General features: G+C 43.7%; 1 protein-coding gene across 10 annotated transcripts in view; it reads left to right on the top strand.

Annotated features, from left to right (window-relative positions):
• Positions 1–26,125, top strand: part of ST7 (suppression of tumorigenicity 7) — a 557,088-nt gene that overhangs the window by 494,330 nt on the left and 36,633 nt on the right. For 5 of the 10 annotated variants that reach the window (XM_069228913.1, XM_069228912.1, XM_069228915.1 and 2 more), the window contains exons 13-14: positions 22,609–22,701; positions 24,116–24,255. In XM_069228913.1, coding sequence (XP_069085014.1) covers positions 22,609–22,701; positions 24,116–24,255 — 233 coding nt within the window. Of the gene's footprint in view, positions 1–22,595; positions 22,702–24,115; positions 24,256–26,125 lie in introns of all 10 variants that reach the window. The other 5 variants (XM_069228910.1, XM_069228918.1, XM_069228914.1 and 2 more) reach the window with 1 other exon arrangement.

Genomic DNA, 26,125 nt, shown 5'->3' with positions numbered 1-26,125 from the left:
CGCATTGGAGTTTCCATGATGGCACTTGCTCAGAGACACTTTTCGTCTTGAGTGGAACTCAGGTCTCCTTTCCACCAATACCACTTCTGCCCAGAGTTCTCAAGTAGATCAAGAATGACCGGGCTCAAATATCTCTTGTGGGTCCGGACTGGGCATGAAAAATCTGGTATCCTTAGCTCTTGAGCATTGCCATTTATCCTCCAATCAGACTGCCCCTTAAGGATGATCTTCTGTCGTAGTAGCAGGGGACGGTTCTCTACGCAAACCTGTCCAGTCTCCACCTTCTTGTGTGGATATTGAGCGGCAACAGTTGACAGCTTTTGACCTTCCGCCCAAAGTCTCTATCGTTATCTTGGCAGCCAAGCGTCCCTCCACCAAAACGTATACACCTGTCATTGGAAAAAATTTGTGGCATGTTGTACAGACAAGTCTGTTGACCCCCTCTATGCCCCTCTCTCTGAGGTCCTTTTGTTTGTGCTTTCTCTGGCCCATCAGGGCTCTGCTTTGGGCATCCTCAAGGGTTACTTGTCTGCCACCTCAGCTTACCTGACCAACCCTCTTTGTTTAAATCTCCGATTCTTGGTAGATTCCTGAAGGGTCTTACCCATATGTTTCCTCCTTTTCCATTCATAATGCCTCCAGTGGTATTTTAACTTGGTTCTTAGTTTCCTGGTGAGTGCTCCTTTCGAGCCACTTCACAACTGTCCACTTCGGCTTCTTACTCTAAAGACAGACTTCCTTGTAACCATCACTTCTGCCCGCAGAGTGAGTGAGCTACAGGCCCTTTCCCTGAAGCCACATTTAATTTCCGTCCATCCTGACATGGTGGTGCTTCGTACCAGGGCTTCCTTTTTACCTAAAGTGGTCACGCCCTTTCATGTAGGCCAGTTCATCACCTTGCCTACTTTTTTATGATCAACTTTGTGGGTTTTGTGGGTGTGAAGAAGGGTCAGGCAGTGCAGAAGAGAACCATGTCTCTGCTTTAAAATTGTGCTACATATTGGCTAAGAAGCAACCCCAGGAGGGTGTGCGTGCTCACTCCACCAGAGCAACAGCTGCAACCACTGCGTCAGCAAGCAGAGTTCCAGTCCTGGACATCTGACAGGCAGGAACGTGGGCATCATTGCACAAGTTCACCAAACACTATTGCCTGGACAGTCGGGTTCGAAGGGATGGGTTCTTTGCCCGTTCGGCCCGGCAGGACTTCCTAGTATGATCTTGGTTTGCAGACCCACCTCCGGGGATGGTATTGCTTGGGTATCTATTGTAAGGTAAGAAATCTGCAACTAGAAGTCTCTATCAGGTGAACAAGTTACTTACCTTCGGTAACAAATTATCTGGTAGAGACATATTCTAGTTGCAGATTCTTTACTAAACCACCCATCCTTCCCGCTCTGTGAACTGATTCCTAGGGACCGGGACTTCCCTTTCAGGGCCCTAGTTCTGACGCACCAGGGTCTGTGTGCATCATAGCTCTGTGCTTCTGGCGTGGAAAGTCGTGAAAAGAAACTGATGTCAGTGCGCGTGGGTGATGCCTGTATACGACCCACGATGTCATATCCGGCCAACAACAGACACACAGTCGACCGACGCCACCTAACGGCTCGCAGGGGTACTGCTCGAGAAAAATCTCCTGATCCAGACTGACACCTGGGGGAAATTCTAAGGTAATGAATTTGCAACTAGAAATGTCTCCACCAGATAATTTGTTACCTGAGTAACATGTTCATTAGAAAGCTCCCCCCAACCTCCACCCATAGTGTTGGAAACGTGTCCAGTTGATCGTTCAACATGTATAATTGCCATTCAAAGTCCCAGCGATACTGTTTTGCTGCTGTTCTTCATTGTGTGTCTGCGTTTAGTGTGGTATTGAGTTCATCACACAAGCAAATATTTCCTCCTTTACTGTGACCTTTCATCTCTACTAATGGAATGCATGCCTACTAGTAATGCCTACTAGTAATGGGACTATTTTTCCACATAAAAAAATGCTTGCAGGTGTTCTTTTGAGAAATTTCACACCCGCTCCCTCCCTCCCCACAAAGGACCTATTGCTAGGTAGACCATGGCGTTTCTACTCTGGCATGGGCCCTAGTGCAAGGAATCAAATCCCTCCTCAATCCCCCTACCCCCAACACACACAACCGCTGTTTGAATTGTGAAGAACAGCAATGATTAGGGTGCAATGAGCCCCTCAAGCCCTGGGCCCTGATGCTACTACATCTGCTGCACAAATGGAAACCGCCTCTGTATTTAGAGCATTGTCCCTCTGATAGTTCTTGTGGCTCAAAACATAAACCAATACGGTGCCCTTTAAAGGGGCTTCTGTAATGCGTCCTTCACCTTCTCGGGCCTGGGCTCTGAAACCCTGAGGTCTGAGACAAGACCCCCTTTGGGCAATCTCCAAAGCACCTATTTGACCTGCTAGTCTTACTGCTCAGTATACAGTAAAGCATGTTTCTCACTCCCCAAGCTTCAGTGTCATCCATATGCTCCAACAAGGGCCCCTCTACTGCCACTTATTGTAACTTATTGCCATATCAAATCTAGTCATATGCTGTGAAATGTAAAAAGTAAACAGACACTATTTAGAAACTGTCACCAAATAGAATGGTAAAAATGTTGTCTTAAAAATTGTACGTTTGGTTTTGTTATAGCTGTATAAAGTACGCTGCACTGTATACAAAGACGGTCCATTGATCTGAAAATCATATTTTGTTTGTGGCAAAACCTGGGAGATGCCCATTTAAAAATAGATCTGAATGAATTATTTAGTTCTGAGTTAAGTTTGGAGAGTTAACAATAATGCCACTTTATGTATAGATTGCCACATTGCATAACCCATGGCAGCTGTTTATTGAACTTAATTATGATCAGTCCCATTGCAAGTAGATGTGATTAGACAAAGAGTAAAATTACAATAACCAGGGCCACTGAAGTTATGCAGCAGGGGAGCACCAAATTATGCAACACGGTTAAATAAATTGTGCAGCAAGAAAATGCAAATTATGTGGCATAATGCGACACATTTTGAGATAGTATTACTTCATTATTGTCTTTTTTGTTTACACTTTTTAACACTGTCTGAGCATGTGTTGCACCTCATTAATACAAGTTTAACACCCAACAAACCAATGAGCAGCAGAAAGGTGACAAGTGAACCTTTGCAAAGGGCCTTCAACTGTGCGGCAACATGAGTTGCAACATCCTTAGTAACTTTTGATCAGTTTGAGCTACAAACATTTTTGAATCTGCAGATTATTCACCAGAAGATGGTTCATGTGGCAAATCCATAATTATGTGGAAAGCACCCTAGGAGCAAAATTACCTAATTCCAATGGCCCTCACTATAACCTAGGAATGTACTTCGAGATATTAGAGTATGAAATACATTTGTAACCCTGCAATACTGGTGAGAATGAATTCAGCCTAGTACTGTATCTGAAATGAGATAAACCGGTTATTTAGTTTACCATAACATCTGGCAGAGAACAGATAGACACATACTCTAGTAAGCAATGTCATTCCACACTTATTCTTAAATGCTGGTCAGACATTTATGATTTCTTTGTGGCTGATCATCCAATGAGGAATGCACTGCCACTATCTTAATAGTATAATGTATGCCCCATCCTACACTGTATGACTGTGCGCATCGTACACAGATCAAAATACATAAACACTCTCAGAATCCCTATACAGAAACATATATAATTGAGTTTCAGAAGACGCTCAAATACCTGGGCCCTGGTGCCACTGCACCTGCTGCATCCTTGGCAGATAACACCCTTTCCCCACCACCCCAGTACACACCACCCAACTGCAGCTTGCCTCGTAGATATGGGAAGCAGAGACAGAGCCATTTAATAGAGTTCAAATTGTCCACCTTGGGAATGAGTGAGGCATGATTTAACTGCAGAAGGTGGCAACGCTACCCCTGACTGATCATTAATGTAAACAAAGTGAAAAATCATAAAATGTTTGGCAGCCCAAATGTAGGGAGAACTTCTCATGAGCATTCTACAAGGCCTCTTCTACTGAATGGGAGGGCCAAAGGTCACGTTTGGGTGGGCCTGGCCCACCTGCTGGAACCTGGCCCTGGGGGAAACATTATTTTTCTGCTGCAAAGGGGGATCTGGCTGCTTTCCTTGGGAGAATGGTGATTGGAAAACACTTTGCTGTGGAGAATTAGAGAACCTAACACAGCGGCACTCGTCGTGTAGACCTGTGAAAGATGAAGAGTGAGTCTGGCCTGAAGGATTCCAACCCATGGCTGCAGTTACGTTACTCATAGATTTTTGCATCGGAAACGGAGCCATTTACCAGAGTTCAGGTTGTCCACCTTGGGAATGAGTTAGGCATGATTAATTTGCAGAACAAGAGGGCGCAAGGAACACCTTACACGCGATGGAGCAGGAAACAAATGCTCTTAGTGTACTGCGGAGGAGAATGCCCCGTTTAGGAAAGCCAACTTAAGCTGTACTCCTATCCGCGTTTTCAAGGCCCACTCCCTTCCAAAGCCAGCAGCCCACTGGTGCAGCTTTCCCCCGTCCCTCTCTGCCTCCCACGTCTGTTCACTGTACGTGCATTAAGATTTTCCTTGCTAGGTGACACATTCTACCACATGTGGCATTGACGCCTTTCTTAAGTCCGGCCTTAACCCATGCCTGTATGTGAGCACTCACCTTTCATATCTAGAATCCATTTTTAAGATAACCTCACCGACATTTGTGGATCACTTGTAAGCAAGAACCCAGAGATATATTGTATTTTTAAAATGGCGTCCCGTTAAACGTGAACGGAAACTAAAAATTCCTGTTCATCAGTCACCAATGTTCAGTAATTTACTGCTCAGTTTGTGCGGGTAGCTACAGGTAGAGGGCACTGACACTTTGTTTTGGGAATTACCACTTATCTTTTACCACCAGATGTTGACTGACAACAAGAGAGAAAAGCAGAAAGAAAAATATAGGGAAACCAATAAGAACTGGAGAAAGCGGAGATTAGGCAGCACAACGCATAAACTTCGGATGCCAACATTTTTAAATCGTACCAACATATGGTATGATTATATATTTGACAACAACTCGTTCATTTTAAACAAATCTGTCCTGACCAAACTCCAATCTAGAATAACACCTTTATTTGGAATTCCAAAGGGGCCCGATTTCCATGAAAAAATAAGAAAGAAGTTGTTTAAAGGTGGCCTGGGTTTATGTGACGTAGAATTGCACTGCTAGGCTTTTCAGATTAAGGCATTCTGACCACGGTTTGGTTCTCCTGGTAAGACTAAAATGGGGTAATTTTTCAAGAGATGATAAAAGGATTATGCAAGGAAAATTTTCTGTAAAAGTTTAGTATTCCTAAATACTTAGAAAAAAGTAAGGCTCAAGGTAATGAGGTCAGCCGCATGTACATGGTGTGAAGTAAGAAGAATTCTGGGGAACCCATGCTGTCGGCTGTTGGCACCGCTTTCGGACTCTCATAGCTACTGAAGGAGTGCGTAAGAGCACCACTGATCTCTGGTGGGATAGTACTGTGGGGTCACCACATTGAAGATGAGGATGTTCTGTCTTGGGAGGGATTTATCGACAGACAAGTGGGAGTATAACTCACTTTGGTTATCAAAAACTAAAATCTTGGTGCCCCCCAAAATATTTCAGCGATAGAAGGTGCGCTACATAACTAGGCTCCTAGATAAGGAAGCAGGTTGCGTATTTCCACGCAGGATTACTGGAATATGAAGAAAATGACGCTCCGGCTTCCTATTACATCTTGGACCCAGACTTCGGTATATTGCCACAGAGCAGTGAATGTTTTATTTCTCTCAGTTTTATTGCTCCCCATAATACTGAAAGTGCTCGATGAATGTGTTCCAATGATGAAAAGCGATTTTGTCAAGTATAATGCACCGTAATCATCAGGTCATTTTTATCAGTTTTCTCTGTTCCAAAAGTGTCTCCCTGCATAAATACTGCTGCATCAACCTTGGAAATAATTGCGTATATCTATCACGAAGCACACATCACACAGTCATTCAAGTTGAACTTCACCAGTGTATTGGTGCAGCTTAAATGTTCATGGCTGCATGACAGTCATTGATATTTCGGAGTACAGTGCGGCATGATGCACCTTTTTATTGCTGTATGTGCCTGTGGACATTTAAACTCATTCATTCATACTGCAAATTATGCGGCATTGCTACGTCCATATGAAAGTAGTTTAACCTGCTGCAGTGGCTTTGCTGGGTAAGAGGATGAGGACATCAGCACTTCCTGTTACTTATGTTTAGTTTGGGTTGTTTTTTTATTTTTGTAGGTTATAGTAGGTTATTTGTAGCACAGCTAATTCCCTAATTGCTGTCTCTTGCAAGACTGCATCTAGATATTGGCAGCATGTCCAGGCTAGCATGCCACCTGCGTGCAAGTGGTGCTTTTCCACCCGAATTGTTCTGTGTTAAAAACTGTGAGTTCGATTTATCCTGTTCTGCCTTAAAAAAAAATCTGTTTTTTATTCCTATAACTACCTGATGTTAGCAGGGTGGATTATACACAGCACATGGCTTACATCACTTTGTTGATCACATACAGAATACTTATATGAAATGTAAACTACTCCAAACCAAAGTTCTTAAAGTTGTTCGTAAGTTTTGACTTCTTATCAGTATTACAAATCTACATCTTGAGTCAGATTGTCAAGTTAGTTATTTTATATGTACAGTTAATACAAAGTACTTCTCTCACGAATCCAAAACCCTACTTTTCATTTTTGTTGCTTCCCTTGATTTCCCTCCGTTCTTTGCTGCTGTCTGTCTGTCATAAATGCGTTTCCCAGCATTTGGGGAAGAGTGTAGTATTACCAACCACTGACACCGGGCTTCTGTGGAAAAAAAGGCTTCTTTATTGATAACAGATGCACTTACAAACACAAACCTATGCCTTTGCCTCACAAAACAACTGGGCTCACTATACAATTAGTTCACCTAATGTGACACCCCTTCCCATATCTTGCCCGCCTCCCTCCAACCTACCCCCTGAAATACTATATTTCCTTAGGCTGATTTGAATGATTGTCGTCTTTAAAAGCCCTCCCAGTTTGGTATAACTCTGAACCTGTAACATAATATCCTAACTAACGTTTAACTTCCTGGCTCGTCCAGGCGTGCTCTTGTCTACCCGTTCCTTAATAACCTGGACTTCCACTTTCAACAACCATAAACTTCTGTCAACCATGGCAACCTGCCATGCCCCTGCCACCCAGAAAAAGGCACCCTTCTGACTTTTTCTTCCCCTCAAATAGTTGATGTCTAGTGAAAGTTCAATAACCACTTTAGCGTGTCCCTAGTATTTAGCAAGTCCAGTTCCATACCTACGAAAGATAAATGCACACCCTCTCCTCTGAAGAACTCCACATACTCAATCACAGAGCCATATGTTCTAAGACCGTGATACCTCCGCCCTCACAAAACGGGCACCTCTTTTTGTTAATTTTGTGCCGTGAATACCTTCCTGGCTCATGTGTGTTTCCTCCCACCGTAGACTTCTCTTCTCTCTCCTCCCTAGCAGCTCTGATACTCTAAAGGCCCCGAAAAACATCCAGACCATCAAGGTGTTAAAAGACACGGTCTCCTCCCTGCTGCTGCAAATTGTTCGCAGTGATGTGATTATGTGCCCCAGTATATCCAATGTCACTGGTCTCTTTGCCAGCCCTGCCCTGCCTGATTCCCTGGCCTAACCCTCTAACCTTCTCCTACACAGCTCTCCTGCTGATGGTGCAGACACACAGATCAGCTTACCCATGAATGCTAAACCTGCTAACGTACCTACGATCGTAACCCTTGATTGTCCCTTGTCTATCAACGTCAAAATGAACTGCACCACTGTGAACAAGACAAAGCATCTGCAGTGTCATTGTTCACACCCTAAATGCGTCTCACTTTGGGTGCAATGTTATGGTGCAGGCAACCCAATACGAATACCTGCACCAAGAGCAGCACCCAGAGGTCCCTTGCAGATTATCTGTTGACCCCCTGCACTAACGCCAAATTGTCAATCTTGAAAACCACCCTTATATGTAGCAGTTCCGAACCCCAAACAGTCACCACTACCACCTGGGAAAAGAATTCCAAGAAGACAATAGTATGCCCACCCCACTTCCATTCTAGGGGCCACTCCTCCACACACCATCTGCCTTGCCCAGCACAGATGATAATTTGTTAGGACCCACTGTCTTGACAGGTGCTAAAGAGACCCCCAAGTCATCCATAATTATTTGAAACCTTTCTAGCATACTCTGACATTGCTCTGAGTCAGAATTGCCTACCAGGAAGAAATCATCAAAGTAATGTACTATATGCCTGTGTCCCGTTTGCTTTGTAAAGACCCATTGCAGGAATATGCTGAAACATTAGAAAAGTGCACATGATATGGAACAGCCTGTAGAGAGTGCCTTGTCCACATACCAACCCCTTCAAACTGCATCCCTAAGAGCTTGTCAGGGTGTACCGGAAACAAATGGAAAGCTGACTTAATGTCACTTTTTGTCATTAGCGCCCCCTGTCCGACTTCCTCCACCAATGCCAAGGCCACGCCCATGGATACGTATGGGACTGGGATCTGTTCCTCTGGCATAAAATTGTTCACTGAACTGCCCTACGGCCAAGAGTGGTGCTGAATTAACTAAAACTGTCCTTTCTCCTTCCTTGGCACCATTCCAAATGGGTGAAGCCATTAAGTTTTTGGCTCAGTCAATCCGAAAAAGGGCCTGCCATGCAAACTTCTTGCACCTACTTGCACAATTTGTTTATGAGCATCTGCCGACTTGAGATTTTCTGCCCATCGCCACCTTCTTGGTCCAGTATAACAGAGTTTGAATCCCCATGTGAATCCTTCCAATAAAAGCTCTGCCTCCCCTTTGCAGTCCTATTGTGCCACCCAAAAACACAACTTCTCCAGCTTAACTAGAGTAAGAGCTTTTCACTCACCCCACCTTGCTGCGGCTGCCCTTGTCCAGCTATACCCCCTGATGTGTTGCCTGCACCGTAACAGTTTAACAAGGCATGCCTGCTGGAGCATTTGAAGCATTAATGCAGAAATTTGCAATACTCCCTTGTGCAGCTGCCCTGATTGAAATCCCAACAGGCCTCGGGCTGGGTACTTCAGTTTGTTCCCTGGCTGTGGTCCCCACCCCAAGTGTGATGCCCTTGAAAGGGCCCATACACTATTGGCAGCCCATTGACTGTAAAAACCGACTTCCCATGTTTGGCAGGGTCCACTGTGTGTTGTCAGAGATCGGTATCAAATTCTCCCCACTGTACCTCTGGGTCCGGCACCATATGTACCAGAAACTCCTCATCATATTAGACTCATGCATAGCCCCGTGGTTAATTTGCACTTTCCTAATCACGTCCATGTATTTAAAAAGCGCTACCGACAGTTCAGGTTATGTCTTGCAGTAAACCCCGGCATAGATTAGAAATGCCGCTGTCCAGTTCTCAATTGTCACTCGGACTTGTGGCTGTTTCACTATCATTCCTCCTCCTTTGATCCCTGCTTGGACTGTAGCTCTCTATGGAGGAGCTAAAACGTCTCCACATACTTTCCTTTCCTAAAAAAAAAGTTCTTTGTCGCCAACATAATATGGGCCCTTAGCAACTTTGATGTTCCCATGTACAGAAGCTTCTTAGTTCTTTGCTCTCCTATGGCTCCTCATTTAATTACCTCAGTTACATTGGAAACCCCCCTGTTATCAAACTGGCATCACCTGACCCTTTCTCATCTCCCCAACACCTTCCACCCCCTGCGTACCACCCTCTGATGTCTGTAACTGCTATTGCTTCTCTTCATCTGCAGCTGTACGGTCCGCTGCCTGAGACGCTGCTTCCGTGTCCACACCTGCATCCAGCACATATGCACCTTTTCGAAGGCAAGCCTCCCCACGTCCTGAAGGCTCCTTAGCCTACACCATAACTGACACCATGTTATACATCAGTTTTGTTTCTAAAGCACTGTTACCTGGTGCCAAGGTCAGTTGCCACTCATGAGCCTTTCGCCTCACCAGCTGGACCTGTTGGATCTGTTCCGGTGTCTGCTAGGCCTCCCTGCAGCACCTATCTCCTGCAACATATGAGAGAGTACCATGAGTTGCCCCCCATCCCTATCCCTATCCCTATCCCCATCCTGCCCCTATTCGTCCTCAGCATCCCAACCATCACTCTCTTCCTTCACCTCTCCTTCTTCCATACTCTCCTCCCCATAATCCAATACCGTGCACTGTACATACTCTGTCATCTGCCCATTAGGCCCCAGCCTGCCCGTCTCCCTGCGCTGATACCTCCTTGTGAATCATGTACTCCACTGTTTGCCATTTCTGAGGAGGCGTACCCTACCCTCTCTGCCGCTCCTCCACCTCAGGACGTTGCCTCCCCAGCACCGTGACGTTTGAGGTTGTACTATACATTCAATTTTGTGGCACTGAGAAGGCATCCTTTACTGACCCTTCTGTCAAGGGTGCTCCGACTCCTGCCGTCGTCCGGCCAGCTGCCCAGGGCCCTGCCTTCACTTCTCCTCTGGGCCACCGAGCCACACTGCGCTCACATGAGTCCACCATGTCACGCACAGCGTCTCCCTGTGAAATAGAAAAGAGGCCTGATGTGCTGGTGCAACCCCTCCTAGACCACATCGCAGCCCCTAAGCCATGTGAAGCACACTCCCGCCTAAGCTGCCCTCCCTCTATCCCTCCCCTCCCAGCATTTTGCCACTCCATACAGGCCCGACCGCACCCACTACAGGCACATACACCCTGTTGTCAGCATCTGGGCACACTCTGCCTGCAGTAGCTTCCCGTACACTGTTCCCAGCCACTTCACTAAGAAGCAGTGGCTCTCACTCTCAGCCTCATACGCCAGACTCCCCACCCCCCCCCATCTGCCCCTCCTCAGCCTCCTTGTTGCCCTCATCACTCCATTCCAAGAGGGCCACCACCAGTGCTGAAGCTGGCTCCTGTGGTCTACCATCTCCTTCCATACTGTGTGTAGCCGAACACCTCGTCCCTACATGCCCTTTGCAATATCTTCCTTGTGCCCTCTGGTGCCCAGACTGACAAACCTGATGCCTCCAGAAAAACTGTCTGCCACTTATGGCCTTCGGCTGCCAAATCACCCCCTCTGTCCAACTGGGCTCTGCCTTCTCCCTCCCCACCTCCCCGGCAGCCTCAGGATTGGGCTGAAACCCACCTTCCTCCCATACCCCACTCAAGGTCTGTGAAACAGAAAAGAGACGCACCTGGTTTCCCATGGTCCTGCCCCTCTCCTTCCCTGCCATTGCTCAATGGTTATGAGGTGCCTTCCTGCCCCCTGCACTTGTGCAGCAACCTCCAGGTGTGCCCGCCATTGCAGAAGCGTCTGTGCTACCTGGGTGGGGCCCTGTGCGCCTCGGCAACCTGGGGTGTTGTTGCCAGAGGCGTTTGGATGTTGGGAGCTGAGGAGTGACCATGCTTTCTTCACTCGGCCACTCCCTCCTGGGTCTGCTCTATGAACTTGAGTGCAGCCCCACCCGCTTACCTCAGCCCTTGCCACCCCAGCGCTACAAGGCAGCAAGCAGACAAATACCACCGCCACGCACTCGGAGGCCCCCGTGAGCATTCCGTTAGTAAGAAGGTCACGGCCGCCTGCCTTGCGCAGCAGAAAAACGCTAACTAGCACCAACCACCATGTCACCTAGACAAAATGGTGGCTGGTAACACAAAATGGACAGATATGTACTCCCTGGGCTATAATATAACCGAAGTAGCCCTAAGCAGTCGTGGACGTCTCCATTTCCCCAATCCTCCCAGGAGGAGATCTCCCAAAGGTTGGCTGCTCCCCCAACCCTAATAATCGATATTTGTTGAACATTCTTTAACTCATGCCCTGTATGTAGCATTTTCGACCTGTGCAAAGGTGATGCATAAGATGAGCCCCGGTCCAAACTCCACACAGTCAATATCCCTCTAAGATTGACTTAGCATTTCCATTCTAGGTTTTTCTAAACATTATTCCATTTTTCATCAACATAACCTTTAATATCCCTAGATTTTTCTCACTTGTTGATCACTTTGTGATCTGAGATAGTTGTGTCTCGTCGCTTACTACTTTCTACTTGTAGTCAGCCTTGTAAAGAGGATCCAGGGGGTGCTGCTTGAAAAGGCCTGCTACTTTTCAGGTCATTTTTAAGCTGCTCAAGAGAGGCGCTAAGCTCTGTTCATGTGTACTATCTGTGAAAATTTAAGAGTATAAAGGAGTGCTATGGCCACACAGTACTTCCGTCCCCCTAAAACTGGCACCATCAACACTCTCCTCAACCCTCCATAATGTCATTAAGAGCCTCTATGCAGCGAAACTAGCCTTTGTACAAGATGGCTTTTGAAAGTCCTCCATGCATAGAAGCAGTAGCTACTCGTCTCAGGCACCATAGTACTACCGCCTGTAACATTGCTTGTGATGTTGCAACATCTCCATCCACACCCACAGCTAGTCCATAGGCCCCTAGCTAACTCATTAGCCAGGTAACAACAAAATAGCTTTTTCTGGTTCTCCACAGGGCACTGTGGAGGGTGCACTATCTCTCACAAGACAAAGGACCTGGCAGGCGGCCCCTTGAGACCCAAGAACAACACCAGGACAGAGTTTCTCTTCCTGAGTTGTTTTGCTCCTGTAAAAATCAGGCCATCCCAGCCGATCCTCGCACTGAAACATCCTCCTCAACAGTCTGCTGAAGAAGAAAGAACCATGCAGTTAAAGTCTTGTACTGCATTAGTAGGTGGAAGATACTACCCAACAGCTCATCACCTGGACATTCTTCATCAAAAGCTCAAATGTGGCACTGCCCTGCTACACAGTTGTTTTTTTTTCATCTCGTCTACACTTTTATAGGTCTCTGAACCAGGGAATGTGTCATCTAACAGCAGTTCCTTCCCCTGATGATGGGAGCTAATAGAGATCCTGGCCATCTTGTCTTCTGTGGGCCACACAGCCTGTAGCATCAGTTCTTATGTGTCTGTCTTTGGTGTTACTTATAAGAAAAGATAACAATGTAGTGAATAAAAAAGTTATGGTAATTAATAATGATTTCCATTAATGCCCAGTCTGCAAACGTCACTGTTACTAGAAGTAATAGCTGGGGGAGGGCCGCATCTTGTATCGCCTTCTGTGCTATTCTTGGCAATAGCAGTGAGATACCTTGTTGTTGCATTTGTTGATAATGCATTATATTCTGTGCAGGGACAAGTTTACCCCTCTGTTTTCAGCTCTAGGCTTGGTATTAAGCATATTCGTGCTGAGGTTTCGTCTGAAGTAGCAGAGGAATAGCCAGTGTGCAAGGGATGGAGAGGTAAGCTAGCTATAGGGCTTATAGGTAATGATGAATCGCGTATGGAGCAAACCAGTTCTCAGAAGTCTGAGGTTAGTGCATAGCTGCAAGCCAGGATTCAATTGAGGGTAAAGCACTCCAAACTGGCTTGTAGCTCAATCTGAATATGTTGTAACCCTTTTACCGCAGTGCTCATAAAACTCATTAAATACCCTCTCTGAACATATAGGGGGATGACAGGCTAATTCACTTGTGGATGGGGGGAATCTGACCACCCCCTTCTTTTCCTTTTTGAGACAGGGGTTACTTGAGATTGCAGGGACAGGGAGGAAGGCCTTTCCTTAAAGGTTCCACACTCTGGGGTAATTGGAGTGTTATTATTGTCCTGCTGTAGCCTTGTTCTATCTGTCACTGTAGCAGCCCCCATATTTATCTCACTGGGTCCCAGAACAAATGAAAGTCTGCACTCAGTCAGCACAATTTCATTAGTAATGACCCCCACAGCTCTCCAACATTTTGTGAATCGTAGTGCGTTTAAAGGTGTTATAGCATTGCTAGTCTATTTCCTTTTCCCCCATGCTGTCAGCAGGCCCAAACAAGTATGAAAGAACTTACTTTTGTGTGGCCAAATACGAGATGTTAGAGAGTGTTCCAGCCAAGCCTCCTTCAGGCTCAGACAGGTGCAGACAGGCCCATTCTTTACGCAAATTTTGCCCGGGCGCATCCCACTTAGTGGTGTAGCACTTCTTCTTTGGAGGCTTTGTGGGCCCTCGCCTCCTTTCACCACCAACAGCCACCAAGGATTCTGGACCCTGAAGTCCGTAATTCGCCAAACACAGCTTCCTGCGCAGCAGGGTAGGGTGCCTTATTTCGAGACACTGTTCTTCTGCCTCCATCTCACCTCCTATCACCAACAGCAACCAAGAAATCTGGAACCTTAAGTCCTTACTTACTGAAATTACACATTACCACCATATCCCTTTCTAAAGTGAGACCACAGCAATATCACTGACTATGCTGACATTTTTTGTCAGCCTGGTCCAGTGGGTGGTTGTCTTGCCCTGTTTCAGAAAGCATGGTAACAGCCTATTTCTGTTATGTGGGATTTTTAGGTGACAGCCCAGGGATGTGCCATTGGCTCTGTTCCTCCAGGGTCAGGCTGAATTCAGATGCTTTTTCCTCTGTACCAGTAGAAACTCCAAGTTCTGAAGCCTATGTCAACTCCTCTAGCCAGAAGGGGGTGGTTACACAAGTTTCAATTAGTAGAATCCCCTAACCCCCTTTGCTCTGAATAATGATCCTTGGGCAGGGCAAAAACTAGAATTAGTCACAACTTTTCCCGGCAACCTTTATCATATTCTCCGTCGTACATGTACCATATAGACATCAGTGTGCAGCTCGAAGAGCATATATTGCCAAAAATATATTCATCATTTTATTGCAATAATTACATAAATTTCTTTGTCACAATATTAATAATGTATTTATCTTGTTTTATAAATACATGTTCAGGTGTGCAGAACATTTACAACAACGTGGCAACCTCAGGTGGTCCATCCTAGGTTGAATAAAAACCGGTTTATAATGACTACCAACATACTCACTTACTCAGGTGTACCTCCTTATCCTTCTTTATTCATACCCAGCAATACCTCCACACAATCTAAAACTTTGAACTCTTGGTTTTTCACATCCATAACATTTCAGGTCTTGGGTCTATACACTGTTATTGTTATTACTTAAGTGTTATTCTTTTTTAAAAACAGTTAATTTGCAAAATTGAATATTATTTCTTTTCTTCTCGAATTGTTTATGTAATTTTGTGACAATAATGTGGCTACAACGTCATCTTCTATGCGCGTTTCGGCGACATACGCCTGCCTCAGGAATGCCACATGTTCAAGACCACCTTACTTCAAGGGAACCTGTAAATATAATATAAATACAAACTAAGCTGCACACCACATAAAATCATATCCATGTATTCCACACCTCACACACTGATTAATTGAATAAAAGTGAAGGGGACCACCACCAAATGTGAACTTTCTTAATTTGACTGAACCAATCCATCGGTGAACGATCTTACCCTACTGCCCTTATTGTGAGCACCTGTGAAGGCACTTTTGCTCCCTGTGCCTCAAAATTAATTCTACACCGTATTCCTTCCACCTTAACATTCTTTTAACTTCTCCATCAACATGCAGCTTAGTAAGTCATCCTTAAATCTATCATTTCCCTTCAGCGTTCTATATACAAGTTTGCGTTCTAGACAGGATGGTAAACATCTATCAACAAGAAGGGATAAAACGTTATGACCACTTGACCGAGACATAATGGGCCTCAGCAAGCTCAGAGATGGACAGGGCTGTGGGATAAAACCACCAGACATTAAAAACTGCTACCTCGCATATGGCAACAGAATAGTGGACAATATTGCCAATATTATGACTACCTAGTCGGCCTAACCAATCTTGTGTGGGTTGTGATTGCCTAGGCCAGCCTCGAAATGTCCATGCAGTTTCTGAATTCACTCCCTCAAAGCGTGGCACTTTAAATGTTGTAAAGAAATGTATACATATGTGAGGGCATGTCCTTGTGGTCACGCAGGGCAAAATCTATACTGTCAGGCTTGCACCCATGCTACACAGAGCTTTGAAAGATGCCGTTATCTTACAAAATACTCAAATGACGTTCATACTGAAGGGATTACACCGCATGGAGGGCCAGAGTCGCTTTCTAAATGTATCATGAGGCTTGCCCTTCTGACCCTCAGCCATGGCTTGTGAGCGTACTAATAATCTGTGCTGAAGGCACCACGCTACATCCCTCTGAAAATAAGCACACATGACACAACTTCTTGTTACTCCCTATTTCATAACTTAAACCAACATATCACTCTTGCTCAATACACCCTAGGCGATGTAATACCTTAAGTCACCCTGGTTAATGCTCTCAATTTTGAAGCTGCCAAAATCACAGGGCTCTGCTGGTGTCTTCTGTCTGAAATGAAAGGCTGACCTCTGTGTGTCTTAAATCGATGTGATACACCTTAACATCTAGTGTGCATGAGCAACGTCTCCGCGTTTCACAATCACCGACATTTTTCCTAGAAGCAAAAACTCATATTGACCATCAGACCGTCTCCTTAAGATGTTTTGGTATGTCCTACTACAGTTGTTCCACACTACCTTGTGTTGCAGAATATTCCTTTTATGCCTGTCTAAGCCTTCTTCCTCTAGTCCTCGGTTGACAGTCTTACTTCCCTTTGGTGTCATCTAGCCCTTTTCTTCCTCAGTAGCATTCCTCGCCAGATCAGGCCAAGCCGCTGCCATGTTGACCACCACCCGCCAGGGGCAGTTCCTGCTATGTCCCGGGGTGCCCACCCCTGGGAGACAGCTGTTTGATGTGCTGCAGCCAAGTCACAGCAAATATAACTCCTCTTTCCCCCGCGGTCCCAGATAGCCTGTTAAGGGCAAAAATAAAAAATCTGCAGGGACTGCGATGGGATGGCATGAGCCCCCCCCCCGCAGTCCCAGATAGCCTGTAAAGGGCCACCAATTTTTTTTTGTTAATGGGGTGGGACCTCAGAGGAGGCCTTAAGGCTCCACCTGCGGTCCCAGAAATGGCAAAGAAAATAGTTTAAAGAAAAAAATTATAGCATACCGATGAAGGAAACAGACATTCACTGTGAGAGTTGAGGGTTCGACTCCAGCTATAGTCATTTCCAACCTTTAATTTCTATTCAACTGCAAATGTTTAAGGCTCATACTGAAAAGTGATCCTACTATTTTAAATTGATTTTTTTTTCTTTTCAAATTGTGCAGAGTTATCTCATTCTAGGTATATCATACATCAAAGCCTAAAAAACGTTCTATCTTTCTCCCTCTCTTTCTTTCAGTCTTTCTCCCTCTCATTCACCCACTCAGACACTTACACACCCAGTCACAGAACCACTTACTCACGCACCCATTCACAGACCCAATCAGACCCTTGTGTACCCATTCAGAGACCCTCACACACCCACTCACAGACCCACTCAGACTCTCACATACCCACTCAGAGACCCACTAAAACCCTCATGCACCCATTCACAGACCTGCGCACATAGTGACGCACCCACTAAAACACTAATGTATGCAGTCTCACACCCAGACTGACACTCTCACCACCACTCTCACCCACAGATACACCCGCTCACATCTATTCTCACACCCAGAGAGGCCAGGGCAAACTCCTGCTGTGCATGGCCAAAGGGCTGTGTGCAGCGTAGGGTTGAGTGGTTAGGGGGCTTGGCCACAGGGTCTGCAGACCAGGTCTTGCAGGCAACCTCTGCTGCTCATGGGCGAAGGCGGGTTGGCCTCAGAGCCTGGCTTTGGTCGAGCACAGCAGTAGTTCGATTAACGTATAGTATGAAAATTATTGTATGTTAAAAAAACCTTAGAGATTCACTGAAAGAAAACAAAGGCTACAGGGACGTTATTGTTAGGAAATAGAATTTAAATAAAACAGAGAAATTGACTGAAAAAATACAAGGTTACAGGGACGTTGTTGTTCGGCTCACATTTTAAACTCGCACTCGCCATGCACTGCTAATTACCCCACAAATTATGGCACTCATGACATTTTTGATAACATCATTGATAATATCAATTGTAATATTTGCAGTAACATTTTTGATGAAAAAAACGGTGCATGGCGAGGACGCGAGTTATTGTCATCTAATGGGCATGAGTTATAGGTACTTGAGATAACTCTAACGATAACTGGTGAATTTCTATGGGTTTGTATGTTTAAAATGTGGGCCTAACTATAACGTCCCTGTAACATTTGTTTTGCTCATTTTGTTTTGTACCTTAATTATTTATTTTTACGTGTGAGTGGTCTTTTCATTAGTGTGTAGTGCTGCACCACTCCTGCTTTTTGGTGTGTCCTCTTAAAAGGCATATGGATTGCGATGAGTGCAGAACACCTGGGTATACTCTCATTTGCGTAAGTAATGGGGCGAAGAAAGGGATGAAAAGGTGATTGTTGAGTTACAGATAATCTTCATCACTCTGATTCTATTCTTCCTTCTTTGTATCGGGAACTTAGTTATCACCTTCTCTTCAAATCAACCTTCATCAGTAATTTGAAGGGGCCGTGGCATGGGCGGGAGTGATAGGAGTGTGCAAGCTCCCTTTACTTTCCACAGAATGGAGTTTATTTAGTGGGAGGAATTAAAATCTTTTGAAGGAGGATGCTACATGAGAGAGGTGGGTCCTCATTATCATTTACCTATGAACTGAAAAGAGGAAGGGATAATCGGAGCAATGACAATTACTGGTAAGTAATCCAGCTATTTCTTTCTTTCACGTTATAGCTTTGCTACAGTCATTACCTGCTTACATCTCTACATCATCAGTTTTGTGACTTGTATAACCTTTGTAGGAACAATTATATTTTATGCCAGGGAGCCCTTTTGTTTGATGAAAGCAGACCAGGTGTAACTTTAGCTGGTATGTTTGGGTGTTATCTTGTATCTTAATGCATAGTCTGTTAAACCTCTCTGTGTCTTATTTCCGTATCCAAATCTCCAATCATTGAATAAAAAAGTGCTTTTCGTTTAATACAATAGTCTGCTTCGTGGATATAAGTGTTTTATTGATGAACATGTACTTGCAAAATGTTTCTTCCATAACTTTAAATCAGAAGTTCTTATTTATCCCACTTATTTATCTTGTGCTCACCTTTGTATTCAAACTTAGCTATCTCAATAAATTTGTTTCTGAGTTTGTGATTTTTATTCAAATATGTTCTTCAATGTTATTTTTAGGTCTGCCTTAGAGTTAGTTTTAAGTGTTCCACTAGCTTCATGTATATAAAAGAACACAGTCATAAATAAAAATACATATGTATTTAAAAATAGATACCATTTGAGTGAGCCCTCTTTGTCCATTTTCTGTTAAACTGTCATTCACATTTTGCTTCCACCCACCACAGCTTACAGTATGATGCAGTGGATCAGCCATCTTAAGCCATTGGCACTCTTGACTACTAGTATGGCATTTTGACAAATCACATGTGCACATCTGCCTAAAAAGAAGTGCTCTTCAGTGCCAAGGCTGTTGGAATAATACTTTAATTTGCAAATGTGTTTTTTTCCTTCCATTCTGTACCCATTTCTTATTATTAGTGATCCATCTGTGTTTAAACTAGATCTTCTGTAATTCAAAGCCAACGGAACATTTTGTTTGTGCAAATAAGAATCACATACTCCTTTAATGTGCATTAAAACTAATAAGGTTTCTACAGCTGTTCATAGTACATTTGCCTGCTAGGAAGTGCCTTATTATGTTTAAATTATGTGCAATGGTTATTATTTACTTTAAGTTGAAATATGTATTGCCAGCAAATGGCCATCATGTTTAGGCAGCAGCGTGTTCTTTGTTTTCTTTTTTGGCACATGCTTGTAATAAAAAATAAACCTGCTTGCCAATGGCAGACTAAATGGCTTTGCCAATGCTTATTTAATTATCCCGCAAGAAGCAAGTTGTGGCCTGTGGCATGGGGTTTTCCCTGTTGAGGGTTTGCCAGTGGCCTCAGAACCTGCTCCCATCATGAGGTTGCCATCTAGTGAGCTCCACTGAACCTGCGAGGGGTTAGCAGCAAGTAGAGAGTCCTTGAGAATGGAATGCTCTGCTGGAGTGTTGAATATTTTGGGTTCAAATAACCTGTAATGGTGGAAAGCAAATTTTGGGGCTACTGCTGTTGGCTCTGCGGAGTAGGGTTGTTAGCTGCGTTGCTTCTGAGTAAATGTCATATGATCTTTGCTGTTGAGATAAAGATATCTGCACTGGATTCACTGCCACTTGGCATTAAGGGGTTCTTTATGGTGGTACACTTAGGGTTGCAAATTTCTTAAGAGATTCCTACGTAGTTCCTTGGGTGGAAATTTTGCTTTTGTGGATTGCTGTGAATATGAGTAATTTTGCTTGATTGATTGATTGATAATGTCCAGCTGTGAAGTTTATTTTGTAGATTTGTAGTTGTGATCTCTTCCATTGGCCTTGTTGTTCTGCGTTCTGTGGCCAGTAAGGATGAAAGGCAGTCCTCGGGGTATCAGTTTATTGAGGTCTTCAGAGAGTTGGTGATAGAGGCTTCACTTCCATTATATGTTAGGAGCAAACTTGTGGCCAGGTGAAAGACAAGTGTGCTGAGGCTGAAATTGTTCCATTGCCTTTAGGTAGACATGTCGGTCTTGGTTGTGAAAATGTTTCTTGTAGGCAGGTTGACATTGAAAGAAATGGGTTGGTTTGTGCTCAATATGACAAGTATATCCTGTTACTTCGATTGGTCCTGGTGGTGGAAAGATTTCTGCCTTGTTTGGGTGAAGTTTGGTCAATCAAACTAGAAGTTCTGGGCTCCAAGGATACAGAGGTTATGTTTTAGGGTGAGTTTGTTGTAATGTCGAGGAAGCATATACAAATGCTTGGTTGTTTAGAGGAGATCTAAAGTAAAGACATGATAGTTCTAGTTGGACCAAAGCATCATCCGGAAACGTTCTGCTGCTGTGGGTTCAGAGGAAGCCCCACTTTAACAATAGGTGGTACCAAAGAAGTTGCTCTTGTCTTCTTGTAAGACATTCACATTTCTACCCACTCTGGTCCTGTAAATGGGACTGTGTTAAGACAGGACCTTTTGGAACATTTCTAGAATTCATAAGAGAGAGCAACAGGAAAAAAATGTAACTTTCTCCCAAGAATATACGAGAAAATAAAAGTCCAGCTCCATGGGAAGACATCAAACACTGTATAAGACGGTATGTATTTAGACGGTGTAGACACGATGCTGCTTAGGAGAGTGTCCCTCAAAGATTCTTTGTATGAGACTTAGAGCAATTAAATGTGGTTTCCTTTGCTCGTGCTTTACAGTAATTCTGTTGTTACTTTGAGTTGTCACTGACCTGCACCCGATATTTTTCCCAGTGCGTCTTGCAGCATTTGTGCGTGCCTTGCCTGCACCCTTTTCGTGGCTGTTTTATGGTCGGGCTGCTGCCGTTTCTTTAGTTGTGTGTAATGGTGAGAAATACATGCTGATGACAGCCGAGTACCGAGAAAAGCAATGCCTTCGGAAAATCGAGTGATTGCAGGCCTGCAACGCAGTCAATATTCTAACGTCGTGACCCGTACAGGGCTCTCGCGAGAGGCCTGCCACATCATCAGAATCCCCTAGTAACCAGCGCCCCTCCTGTTCATTTGTTTTTATAGCATTGCAGGAGGCTTAGACAGTATGTGCGCTTTTGTAAATGTCCAGCACTTGAAATAGTATGAAGGCCGTTTGCTCACGTTCGAAATCTGAAAGATTTAATGCTTCAAATTTCCTTATTGTGTTTATACAGTAGTATAATACTGCTTGCGTTTCTTCGGTGTGACCTCGCACGGAGAAGGGGTGCTCTTTTATTACATTGGTGCTGTAGCAGAAGGAAATAAATACCTGGTTGTCATGAGCCTAATACTAACCCGATTCATTGGAAAACTAACTGAAGGGTCTGTCTGTCCGTCGACAAGCATTCAGCAGACCCTGCTCTGATAAGTGGTCTTAGTAACAATTGTTGCTACTACTGGTACGGTGCTTCCAAGTTACGAACTTGTCTTTTTCTTTTTACTTGCAATTAATTTTGGTCTATATGTTTTGATTACCTAAATGATATATTTAAGTGCCTGATCACATTGAACAAAAGTTTTTCCGCCTATCAATTTTGTTTTTCTGTATCCGAGCGTTGCCCACGCTACATCAGTTGGAGGTACCGTAATCTGTTTCTAAAATATATTCAAAAGTGATGCTTAAGGCGACCTTTTTCGCTATTCAGGATAACTGTGGTAACCTCTTTATTGGCACACTCATGTAGGTGTGTATTTGACATTGAGGGCATAGCCTAGAATCCTCCATCAAGAGCTAATTCATCAGCGTCAGTCTATAGATTTGTTTATAGGAGACATTCAAGATAGATGCGGCTGTTGTCCTTCTCAAACGCCTTGATGCATCACCACGATGACCAGTCTGACCCTTAGCTGCCCTCTGTAGAAGATAGTGTAGTTCGCTTGCAAACTGTGCCATGCGTTTGCCTGAGTAGATGTAGTGAAGGCTTATTCAGCTTCAGTTTCTGATTGGTTCGAGTGCTTGTGTTGTTCGTAGAATTATTATTATGTCAAAACCGCAGCTCACAATGAGTTTGTTCTAACATTTTTTTCGATTGTGTTTGTTGGTTTCCCCTTTTTAGCTTTTAGAATGATCCCTTATCCTTTGGAAAAAGGACACCTATTCTATCCCTACCCCATTTGCACAGAAACAGCTGACAGAGAATTACTCCCGTGTAAGTATAATTGATTATATTTTTCCACTATATTACATGTCTATTTCTTGCTCTTTAACTGAATGACCTATCTTTGCTGCGACCACATATTAAGTTTTTCCCCTTTGTCCGAAACCAGTAACGGGTTTGCCCCTTTGTCCAAAACCAGTATCCGAGTAATACTTAATTTGAGGTCCATGCTGGGGCACCACCGCCCTTGTAGTAGAAAAAATATTGAACTCGGGGCACCTTACAATGTTTTTCAAATCTTTTCGTATCAGTAGTCAGCTAGTTGTTGTCTTCAAACATGCCCCAATAAGCGTTCCCAGGTAAAGGCTTTTATTTATTAATAAATCCAAATGCATCAAAATGTTTTGAACAATTCGTCCTTTAATTCCTCTTCGTATGTATTTATGTTGCAAATCATAGGACTTGTCAATTACATTGGCCCGTGTCTCTTGAAACACCTTTGCCTGCGCGTGTTTCACAACTGATGATGTTACGTTGCCAAGGAAAAGGGGCTCTAATAACGACGGATCAATAAGGGAATTTTTCAGTATGCAAAATGGTTTTGTTGTTGATTCTTTATTCTAGTCCGGCATGATAACCTCCTAACTTCCCACACAGATTATGAAAGCTATACTGCAATACATAGAAAAAGACACTCTACAAATCAGGACTGGTTCCTAAAGCATAACTTTCATTGATCGTTCTTCATGAATTAAAAAAAAACTTGTAATTGATTAAAAGCACTGTTATTTTTGCAGAAGAAAACCTTTACGACTGCGCTCACTCCTATGCTCGTGTGATACATAAGTGACAATAGGCCCAAACTTTCTCCTGTAAGAAATGAACGCATTCATACATTTCTTTGCAACATAAATCATCAGAAAATTGTTGTAATCGTTGGGCTGAAAAAGTATGGTCTGAACCATGAATGTCCCTTTTCCCATTGTGTTATGAAAAGGTTGACGAAAGGACTTCAGTCTTAGTATAATTATTGCCCTCTTCCCACATTCTGTAGTCAGTCTCGGAGAGCATCTTTAAGGCAATCCTATTCACCCTTTGCAACCGTATCTGGTAAACATATGCTTGGTTAACTGTGCCTTGTGAATATGCCGCCTTTTAAATCACCACCTGCCCTATGTACCTAGTCGTATCTGGTAGATCTAGGCTCGATTAGCCGTGTCTTCTGAATAGAGCTCCTTTTAAACCAACTCCCTGTCCGGCGTGGCTCAATAATGCAATGGTTTGTAAAATGTGGTACCCATTTGTAATAATTGTGTTTGCTTGTTCACAAGGTCTAATTCTATGATTTAATGACGAGCTTAAAAATATGGGCCTCCTCCAGCCCTAATATCTTAGTAATGCGATGATTGATTTTATGAGAGATTTTCGCTAGTGCATTATTCTGTACTCCTTTTCTCCCTTGCAGCGTTTCATGAAGTTTCAGTTTACCCCAAGAAGGAACTTCCTTTCTTCATTCTTTTCACCGCCGGGTTATGCTCCTTCACAGCAATGCTTGCCCTCCTGACACATCAGTTCCCAGAACTCATGGGTGTCTTTGCAAAAGCTGTGAGTAATCCAATGTTTCCAAGTTGTATGTTAAATAAAAAAAAAAAAAGTATTGTTTCTCTTGAAAATTATAGCTATGACCCTACTGCGGTAATGCAGATGCCCACTGTAGTCTGGCATAGAGAACTGAGCGCTAGTGTAATAAAGGCAAAGGTCTGAAAACACGCTGGAGGTGACATCATTTGTATGTATTTTTAGGTCCAAAGAAGACACCACAAAGCAGGAGTCAGTCATCCGGTGGCTACTGAAATTATGCTTTTCATCGGCAGTGGTAGATACCACATAGTTAATGACTTGCCTGTAGGATCCATCATTTGCCGGCTAGTAGCTATTTATAGAAATAAATATTTAATTCGCCAAAATCACAGTTGTGAGTCACTGTATTGGAAAATAGCATTATTCCCTAGTGTCCACCTCAGACCCTGACAAACAGCCAGGCCTACAGTAGCAGAAGTTGCCCTAGCTTAATCGGAGCTCGCCATTTTATAAAATCACTTGTGGCTGCAGCTTTGTCCATGGCAAACGTCATAATTACAGGATCCAAAACAAAACATAAACAGTAGGAAACACAAGGCACATGGAATTTCCTACTGTCTGTTAACATTCTAAAAATGTTCAATATGTTGGAATTAACACACGTACATTTCTGATTTTCTCTAGATAGCTTTTCAAAGTTTTCTGTAATAGCCAACTGGTTCAATTTGCAATCTTCCAAAATGGCAAACTTATCACTTTCCATTTTCCTTAATTCTCCAATTTATTTCGCAAGCTTTCTCAATGCCAATAGTATACATTGTCTGCCTATTCCATAATGCCCAGTTGGCTTATTTAACATCCAATAATTGAATAGCAAATACATTTAAAGTTATCATAATGTCCCTCTGGAACACATTTGCTGTTTTCAGTAAAGCTCCTAGTGTGCACAATTCATGAACTTCAAAAAGCTCTACTTATCAGAGGACATGCTGTTTACTTGACTTGACCGGGTCCTGGGTTAGAGGACCTTACTGTAGTCAGTCGTATCGTGGTGTTGATGGGGATCTCATTCAGACCATGGATACCACTTCTCAATCTAGCAAATGAGAAGGCAGCAACAGGGGAGGGACGGGGCAGTCTCTGGTCCAATGCCCAGAGCTAGAAAGGCTAAGTATAGGTTTTGAGCTCTCTGTTTTACCAGCCCTCAGTCACTCTACTCATCAGAAGCCACATTACACCTTCTGGTCTTGACTCCAGCAGCAACTTCAGCATGAAGTTTGCAGCTCCCTTTTTGAGAATGGATCTGCCATTAAAGAGGATCCGAACTTATGCAACAACAGGTTACTATCCTTTTGGGCCCATAGGGGAGGGATCATTGCTTACAAGTACATACCCGAAAGAACGCCCACTAGCCCTAGGTGCAAATTACTATTCTAGGCAAATACACAAAGTCTTTAATTGATGTGTATGGAGGTATAAATTACCAGTTTACTGTAGATAACTTTTACGCAGCAGAAAACATCAAATACAAAAAATCACAGACATACCCTAAACAATTAGATATAACAATGAAAAGAAAATTTAACAATTATAAGTGTACAACATATACAGTGAAAATTATACTCCATTTCATGAATGACCATGGGATCACAATCACTGAAGTCCCGAAAAAGAGGGTTGTGTTTTCTGTAAAGTATCCCAATGTGCATTAGGTAAGGATAGTTATTACCAGTAATGAAAAAGTGGGGGTCCACAGAAGTCAAAAGGTTAAGAACCATTGGTGTAGGATATTAAATATTTGTTTCTTTGATGCGTGGAATATCACCTAATTCAGCCCACTCCTCCCACAGACTTTGTGCTGACCTGTTTTGACTGCCTTAAATGTGAAACATGA

This window comes from Pleurodeles waltl, chromosome 4_1 (genome assembly GCF_031143425.1).
Source record: "Pleurodeles waltl isolate 20211129_DDA chromosome 4_1, aPleWal1.hap1.20221129, whole genome shotgun sequence".
Taxonomy (NCBI): Eukaryota; Metazoa; Chordata; class Amphibia; order Caudata; family Salamandridae; genus Pleurodeles; species Pleurodeles waltl.
Note: the sequence above shows the minus strand (reverse complement) of the source record. Positions and strands in the feature narration are given on the sequence as shown.